This window comes from Drosophila navojoa, chromosome 4 (genome assembly GCF_054131105.1).
Source record: "Drosophila navojoa isolate 15081-1374.11 chromosome 4, UAZ_NAV_1.0, whole genome shotgun sequence".
In the NCBI taxonomy this organism is placed as follows: Eukaryota; Metazoa; Arthropoda; class Insecta; order Diptera; family Drosophilidae; genus Drosophila; species Drosophila navojoa.
Genome location: NC_142892.1, coordinates 21,299,036 through 21,307,279, shown reverse-complemented (window position 1 = coordinate 21,307,279; position 8,244 = coordinate 21,299,036). Strand labels below are relative to the sequence as shown.

At 51.9% G+C, this 8,244-nt stretch overlaps 3 protein-coding genes across 4 annotated transcripts; 2 read left to right on the top strand and 1 right to left on the bottom strand.

The window, feature by feature from the left end:
* The first annotated feature begins 48 nt into the window (after positions 1 to 48).
* LOC108651237 (uncharacterized) lies at positions 49 to 648 on the top strand. The gene has a single exon (XM_018100747.3). The coding sequence runs from the start codon at positions 102 to 104 to the stop codon at positions 576 to 578; it is 477 nt and encodes a 158-aa protein (XP_017956236.1). The 5' UTR covers positions 49 to 101; the 3' UTR covers positions 579 to 648.
* Positions 580 to 1,770, bottom strand: LOC108651235 (RNA exonuclease 4). Its single transcript, XM_018100744.3, has one exon. The coding sequence runs from the start codon at positions 1,504 to 1,506 to the stop codon at positions 679 to 681; it is 828 nt and encodes a 275-aa protein (XP_017956233.2). The 5' UTR covers positions 1,507 to 1,770; the 3' UTR covers positions 580 to 678.
* Positions 1,771 to 1,947: 177 nt separating this feature from the next.
* Positions 1,948 to 8,223, top strand: Neurl4 (neuralized E3 ubiquitin protein ligase 4). 2 transcript variants are annotated; one of them, XM_018100726.3, is made up of 9 exons: positions 1,948 to 2,420; positions 2,486 to 2,857; positions 2,919 to 3,877; positions 3,941 to 4,117; positions 4,170 to 5,254; positions 5,310 to 6,140; positions 6,197 to 6,509; positions 6,573 to 6,683; positions 6,739 to 8,223. In XM_018100726.3, exons 1-9 carry the CDS (start codon positions 2,238 to 2,240, stop codon positions 8,042 to 8,044), a joined length of 5,337 nt encoding a protein of 1,778 aa, XP_017956215.1. In that variant the 5' UTR covers positions 1,948 to 2,237; the 3' UTR covers positions 8,045 to 8,223. The 2 variants fall into 2 exon arrangements, with proteins under 2 accessions (XP_017956215.1, XP_017956214.1); XM_018100725.3 differs by having other exon boundaries at positions 2,916 to 3,877.
* Positions 8,224 to 8,244: the final 21 nt, after the last annotated feature.

Sequence of the window (8,244 nt, the reverse complement as noted above, 5' to 3'; positions counted from 1 at the left end):
CTATCAGCAAGGCATAAGCATTTCGATAAGTTAATCGGTGTGCACCAGCCCTGGTACGAAGTTTAGTGAATTGTTTACAAACTATTTCTATTGGTTTAATAATGGGAACACCGCGAAAAGGATTTAATTACTATGCGCCCTACTCTCAGAATGTGCGACAATACCCATCTCAGAATACGGAGTACATGTCCCAGCATAATGGTGGCCAGCAAACGCCACAGAGACCCAACCAAAGCACGCCACATTTCTACCAGATTCGAACGCCGCAGCAAAATGTTGGCTTCTACGAAGATAGGCAGGGATCTTCCAGTGCAAATACGCCCCACTTCTACCAGATAAAAACACCTCACCAGCAACACGGAAGCCCGCGGAATTTCGGGTATCGCGGAGGGGGCGGAGGTGGCAGGCGCGGGCAGCAACAAAATCAAAGAAAATTTAACGATAGGGGAAATGTTTCTCAATACTTTCACAGCTCCATGCTGGAGGACCCGTGGCGGGAGCTGATGGAACGCCACAATGCAATACACGGCAGTGTCTTAAGTGACCCACAGACGGACAGTATAGGATCAGATGAATAGGTTAAGCTCAAAACTTAATATATTTATTTACATTGTAATATTAAAATTCAATGACAATGACTTAATGCTAGTTGATTCGTTTATTCTGCTGCTGTCATTTCTACTGGCGCCGCTCCAGATACTTCTCCCAGTCGGCGGCAATTCGATTGTAGATGCCCATGGCAGCGCGTGCATCCTCCACAGAGTTGTGCTCGCCCGTCTGTATCTCCTGGCCGAGCACGGCCATGGTCAGGCGTTTCAGGCTAGGTGTGTGGCCGTTGGAGACGAGCTTGCAGAGCGGCTTGTAGCGCGAGGTGTCGCGAATATGAGCTACGGGATGTTTGATGTTCAGCACGGCGAGATCGTTGCGCAGGGCATGGCCCACGAGTATTTTTCCATGCAGCAGCTTGACCACCTCATCCTGCACAGCCTCGAACTCCTCGCCATTCTCTATGTCGTGCGGGCGTATGCCCGAGACGGCGGTCCTGTAATCGGTGACTGGCGCGCGGGGCTTTACGTGCTTGTCCAGCAGCACTTCACCCACCTTGTTTACAATGGAGACACGAGCCAGCATGTCGTCCTGGCCATTAAATCCCACACCGACCATCTCGCAGTCCATGGCCAAATAGCGATTCCGCTGTGCCTTACGCTTGAGACGTGCACGTGCCGACTTGGACAAAGTGCCGTTGGCGTCCTCATCGCTCGTATTTGCTTGAGGCTGCTTTTGATTCTCGCTGCCGATGGCTGCTGCTGCCTGCCAATTGGAGCCGGCGGCGCGTCTACTGATATTTGGCTGTTGTACTTGCAGACGCTCCATCGAGACCTGCAACTTACGTTGTCCGGGCGAATTCGAATTCGAGTTTGCGTTCATTGTTATTTTGTTTTCATTTGTTGTTGCGCTGCTGCCGCGGTTCAAATCGAACTGTTTCTGACGTTGTGCTGAAGACATCGAGGCGAAAACGAAACTTTTACATTACTTGCTCCAAGTGCGCAGTTCGTTTAAATTTCGTTTTTCTTCGGAATTTCCAAAATAATATGGAATTTATCGCCCTTCTGCCAACAACCGATGTTCCCAAAAATGTGTTTTTGTCAATCAGTTGGTCGACCGATAGCAACTTATCGAACGACAGCGTTACCTCTACGAACTTATCGAATGATTCAGCAGCTGATCCGTTAGTTTCAAATAAATTTCACTATATATACCTATTTGCTTATGAAATAAACATTTTTTATATAATATAATATTAAATTTATTTATGAAGATAGTTTCAAAAGCTGCTCTGCTCGGATTTGTTTACTAAAACTGTTTGTTTTATGCGGTTTGATATAACAGTGTAAGCAAATGTTAAACTGTTATCGCTGTATGTCAGCTGTTGCAATTACAAAAAAAAAAAAAAAAAAAAAATAGAAATAAAACAGAAGAGGAATCAACAATACAGAAATGTGCTGAAAAAGGAGAAAAACAAAGGAAAAACTCAAACAGAACCTGAATTTAGTTCGTATTAAGTAAATTAGTGCGGTCTGCTTGCGAGACTCAAGTTTTAATTGATAATAAACGCAACAATGCGAAAATGTTGTAGCCATGCAGTAGTACAATAGCTGCACGCACGTTGTGCGGCTTGTAGTGGGAGTTGTTGGAGTTTGAGTGCAACGTTAGGCGAAAAGTTCACTATTCATAACATGTCCACTGACCCCACAGGCAGTTTGATGCAGAGCTTTCACACACGCTGTGGCCGCTCCATAACGCTTGGCAATGGGAATCGTTCCGCGCAGCGTTCCATGCGAAATTTCAGCCATGCCCTCGTGTTCAGCGCCGAGCCGCTCGTCGACGATGTGCTCTTCGAGGTGGTCATCGAAAAGAAGGTGAGTTGGGATATTAACTATTAAACAGTATATGTCCTAATAATCTATGTTTGTGTGCTTGGCAGAATCACTCTTGGGGTGGGAGCATTGAGATCGGCGTCACATCGGAGTCGCCCGAGGATCTGGAGCTGGTTGCTTGCGCGACGGCTATGCGCAATGGAACCTGGGTTATGTCCGGCATCGATGTGCGCAAGGATGGGCGCCGCCTGCTCGAATACTACGGCACAGATCTGGAGACACTCAATGAAAATGATAGAGTTGGGGTCATGCGCACTTCCAACCACGATCTCGTCTTCTATGTCAACGGCGAGTCGCAGGGCGTGGCCGCCAAGAACATGCCCAAGCCGCTCTGGGCTCTGGTTGATCTCTACGGACGCTGTGTTCAGGTGTCCATCTGCCCCACAGATGTGAGTGCCATGCACAACACCACCAGCGAGGTATTTCAGTTTGTTTGTCTTATATTAAATAAATGCCTAAAACGATGTTTTCTTTCAGCAGTTGCTGGACTCGCCCTTGCAGCAGCCGCTGCAGCAGGTCATCCAGAATTTGGATGTGCCCATGAGCGTGGACGTTAGTGTTGTGGACAGCGGGAATATTGATGCTTTGGCCCGGCTTAATCTCAACGGAAATGCCAGCTGCAGCTCCAGCAGCGGCATTGGCGATTTCTATGATGTCAACGATCGCTTGCGTTTCCATACGCGTTGTGGTTCTCTGGTCAAGCTGCTGCCCAATTTTCGCTCAGCCGAGCGCCGTCGTCCACTGGACGAGTTCAATAATGGCGTCGTCATGACGCATCGTCCACTGCGCGACAACGAACTCTTTGAGATTCGCATAGACAAGCTGGTGGACAAGTGGTCGGGCTCGATTGAGGTGGGCGTCACCACGCACAATCCCACAGCTCTCCACTTTCCGGCCACAATGACAAACATGCGCAGCGGCACCATCATGATGTCCGGTTGCGGCATCCTGACCAATGGCAAGGGCACACGCCGGCAGTACGGCGAATTCAATTTGGATGAGTTACGCGAGGGCGACCGGGTGGGCATGATGAGGAAGTCGAATGGCAACCTCCACTACTACATCAACGGCCAGGATCAGGGCATAGCAGCGACGCGGGTAGCCGCCACACTGTGGGGCGTCATCGATCTGTACGGCATGACCATCAAGGTGACCATCGTGGATCGTGACGAGCGCGAGCAGCAGAATTTAGTCACCAGAAGAAACAACATTGTCGCTGGCATGGCTCTGGCCTGCAGCCATGGCCAGTCTGGGACGCCTACGCTTAGTCTGCTGAGTCCGGAGAGCGAGATGAATGTGGCCGGCGCGGCTGGCGGGCTGAGCGAAACCATCTCCAGCACGCGCGCCATTGCACGCAACGATGATCGCCTCACGTTCCATCACATTTGTGGCAGTCATGCCACGGTCACGCAGAGCGGACGCACAGCGCTCCGGCCCAAGTAAGAGCTCTTCATTAGCTGCATTAAATAATAGTTTGTAACTAATTTTAATACATGTTTCAGCGCTGCCGATGACTTTAATAATGGTGTGGTGCTCACGCGTCGTCCGCTGCGTCCCAACGAGCTGTTTCAAGTGCGACTCGAACGCGTCGTCACCAAGTGGGCGGGCTCTGTGGAAATGGGCGTGACCACACACTCAGCCGACGAACTGGACTTTCCCTTCACCATGACTAACGTGCGGTAAGTACGTTTTCTATTGGTTTGAATCCAGCTTTAACATCTGGTTTTGCAGCTCTGGCACTTGGATGATGACTGGCAACGGTGTCATGCAGAACGGTGTTACGGTGATCGAGCAGTATGGCCAGAACCTGGATCGTCTGCAGGTGGGCGATCGCGTGGGTGTCGTGCGCAAGGACGACGGCACTCTGCACTTTTGGGTGAACGGCGTCGATCAGGGACCGGCAGCAACGAACGTGCCGGAGCGAGTGTACGGCGTGATTGACCTGTATGGCCAGGCGGCACAGGCCAGCATCATTGATACCTCGGAGTGCGGCAGCCCGGACACGGGCAACTCCACCATTTCCAATACGACGCTGTACAGCGAGGTGCCGCTGCGGTTCCACAGCATTCATGGCGCCAACGCTGGCATCTCTAATAGCGGGCTGACTGCTTCGCGTCCCAATTCCTTGGCCGAGTTCAATGATGCCATTGTGTTCAGTAATCGGCCGCTGCGTAATCGGGAACTGTTCGAGGTCGAGCTGGAGACGATGGTGCGCCATTGGTCTGGCAACATTGAGATTGGTGTGACGGGCACACGACCGGAGGATATACAGCTGGCACCAAATGCCACTGATTTGGAGGCCAATGATACCATCATACTGTGCGGTCCCATGATCTTCCATAATCGCAAGACCATACGCACCAATGTACTCATCGATTTGGACACACTCGGCACGGGCGCACGGGTCGGCGTCATGCGGAACGGCGACTACATCCACTTCTTTGTCGACGGCATGGACCAGGGTCCGGCTGGGGAATGCCACGCGCCCAATATTTGGGCCATCATTGATCTCTATGGGCAGTGCGCACAGGTTAGCCTGACCCAGACACAACTGGACATCCGGGCTCCGTATGCCACCAGCGAAAATTCGCAGAGCTGCCAGGCGACGTCCGTCATACAACATCCAGCGCTGGAGACCAAGCACCGCTGGACATTCGTCTCGGGTAACGTGGCGCTGACCAAGGATTGGACAGAGGCTTCTCGATACACTGGGTCCACTGCAGCCCTCTCGCACAGCCTGGTCTTCTCCGAGCATCCCCTGAGTGCGAGCTCGCCCTTCGAAATAAAGCTGACGTCGATAAATCCCATGTTTGCCGGTAGGTTAGCAAAATATTTCGTGAATCTTGACACTCAAATCGAATCTTGTTGCAGGCTGCCTCAGCATCGGCATCACAGATCTCAACTTGGCGGATGAAAGCGTGCGGAAGAAGCTGCCCACGAGCCTCAAGCGGATCCCGGCAAATGTCTGGTACGTGAGCGGCAACGAGGTGCGCTTCAACTCCAGCTGCTTGCAGCGATCGCTTGCCTCGCTGGAGTGGCTGCGCGTGGATGATCGCATCACACTGGAGCGCGTCGAGAACTCGGTGAACATTCTGCTGAACTCCGAGAATGTCAACATCCAGTTTCACAATGTGCCCAACAATGTGTATGTTGTGGCCGAGTTGCGCGGCTCGACAATGGCCGTGCAGGTGATCTCCACGCAGGTTCCCGCATCCCCATTACGCCCATGCAGCCTGCGCCTCCAGGACTCCATGGACTTTGGCATGGACCCGCTGAACAAACAGGACAGCTCAATGCTGGAATCGATAGATTCAGAGGCGCAGAATTATGAGTTTGTCGACATATCCAATAAGCATACGCGCCTCTCCGATGATCGGCGCAGTGCATCGAGAAGCAAGTCGTTTAACCAGGCCATCGTGTATCTCAACAAACCCTTATGCAAGGGCGAGAGCATCAGCATCAAAGTGGACGCGATTAACAACAAGTGGAAGGGCACCCTGTGCTTGGGTGTGATGGCGGCCTGCCCCCAGGCACTGGCAGTGCCCATATCGTTGCTCAACTGCAAGCGCAGCTGCTGGCTGGCCACGCACGACTACATCAACCTCAATGGCCAGGTCATGGCCTCCAAATATGGAGAGGCGCTCGACAGCATACAGGTGGGCACGGTGATTACTCTCTCGCTCACCCATGCCGGCTTGTTAAGTAAGTTTGGAGATGTCTAGAGATATGATGAGAACTGATAAACTTTTGCTTTCCAGTCATTATGGTGGGCTCCACGAATTTAGAGGATCTGGCCAGTGGCCTGCCCGGTCATGTGTATCCCATCTTTGACATATATGGCAAGTGCGAGAAGATCACTTTGCTAACGGGCAATGATGCCACGCGCACTGGCAACGCCAACGGCACGCCCATCTTGGAGGCACCTGAGGCGCTGGAGCTGGACAATATGCCGCAGCAGTGCGAGAAGGCGCACTTGGAAATGCACGAAAAGGAAAAGGATACGGAGCAGCTCAGCGACAGCGCCAGAGAATTGCCCACCGGTGCCTCAACGTCGGCCTCAGCCAATGTCATGTAAGCGGCACAAATTAAAGCAGCTTGATTGAATGCCTTAAATCTAAGATTCCGTACCAACAGGACCCGATCCGTGATGGAGAGCGTCTCAGAAAATCTCTTACTAAATATTTCCATAAAGAATCGCACGCTTGAACAGCAGCGCAACGAACTGGGTGGATCATCCTCCACTTGGTAAGTGGATCCTATAGGCAAATATATCAAGATTGTCAATAAATTTCCTTTTTAGCTGCTTGCGCGAGTCCTTGCAGCTGCAGCACAACACAAATCTGAATATACAGCGTAGTCAGAGCACCCAACGGTTTCAGAACTCGCTGAACACCTCCACAGGTGGTGGTGGTGGCGGCGTTGCGAGTGGCTCCAGTGCAGCTGGCCAGTTACATGGCTCGAATGCAGTCTATGACACCAACAAGGAGTACGACGAGCAACTTTTGTGCTCCAGTGCGGCTGCACCAGCCATGGACGCTTCGCACGAGTCGGAGCACAGTGAAAACAACGTCGAGGCAGTTGCGGAGGCGGCCAATGAACGTGAACTGTCCAGCGAGCCCGACAATGTGCTGGAGGATGATGAGATTGATTATATGAATCACTTGCTGCTGCTGCAGCAGCTGCAACAGAATGAGTACACGCGCATGCAACATCATTTGATACCGGACCAAATGTCCTTACTTAATTTGGATCTCTCCTCGCTCAACTCCTTGGAGTCGGAAACCAATTCCAGTGGCAATGCTAGAGACTCGTTGCGTAGTGCCGCGGCAGCCATGGAGCAAAACGATTGCGAATATCTGAAGCAGGTGAAACGGTTTTGTGCCTCCCTCGTGTTGCCGCAGGCCTTTTTCGACGTCCGTCTCGACCCGATCTGCTTCTGCTCGAAGTGCAACGGCAATAACAGCGGCAACGGCGACAAACTGGAGGGATGGGTGTACTTCAAGCTGAATCAACAAACTGTCAATGCGCTCAGTACGTCCACGTCGTCTGCTGCCGGCTCTCTGGCGGCACAAGTGCACTTGGATCTGAATGGCGACTGGCTGCCCTTCTACTATATGACACGCGTGGATAAGATTCGCGCCATTTTGGATCGTGGGCAGCCGCTGCCGCTGGAAATGGACGAAGATACGGTGGCGGCCACGCACAAAGATGAGCCAGGCACACGTCTGGAGCTCTACTACTCGCCCAATGCCACAGTGATTGAGCCGGTGCTGCCACAGCATCATTATGTCTCCGACCAGGGCGTCCATCGCATTTCCACCTCGTTCGAGGTGTACGTGCGACGTCAGTCCATCTCCGGCGTGACCACGGGCAAGGCGGCTACCGAGGCCAAGCGACGCAGCATGCATTCGGCTGACAATGAAGCGACCCATGATGGTGGATCGGGCGGTGCTGGCGGTGCCGGCAGCAGTTCGAGCGCTCTAAGTGAGTCCTCTGTGCATCTGCTCAACGACCTGTGCTGGTTTACCAAGGAGGCGGGCGCCTGCATCATAAACGCTTTAATTATTAAATTGGATCGCACCGAGGAGCCTTCAAGCGAAGCCTAAGCAAACAATCTATGGATAATGATATTTATACACTAGTCACCAGCTCGCAGCCAAACCTTCCTATTTATCTCATCCACATACACGCTAGCTATCCACGCATTCGCCTTCGCATTAGCATTTCCCCGTTTATAAACAAGTTTTGTAATGTAAGCGCAAATATACTCACAATGTTACACCTATCCACTCTTGCGTCTATTTTA

Bases quoted from the DNA above. Each gene is read 5' to 3' on its own strand.
- LOC108651237 (XM_018100747.3), top strand. From the start codon at position 102: ATGGGAACACCGCGAAAAGGATTTAATTACTATGCGCCCTACTCTCAG.
- LOC108651235 (XM_018100744.3), bottom strand. From the start codon at position 1,506: ATGTCTTCAGCACAACGTCAGAAACAGTTCGATTTGAACCGCGGCAGC.
- Neurl4 (XM_018100725.3), top strand. From the start codon at position 2,238: ATGTCCACTGACCCCACAGGCAGTTTGATGCAGAGCTTTCACACACGC. The intron at 2,421-2,485 runs GTGAGTTGGGAT...TGTGCTTGGCAG, and splicing joins AGGTGGTCATCGAAAAGAAG to AATCACTCTTGGGGTGGGAG. The intron at 6,141-6,196 runs GTAAGTTTGGAG...TTTGCTTTCCAG, and splicing joins CACCCATGCCGGCTTGTTAA to TCATTATGGTGGGCTCCACG.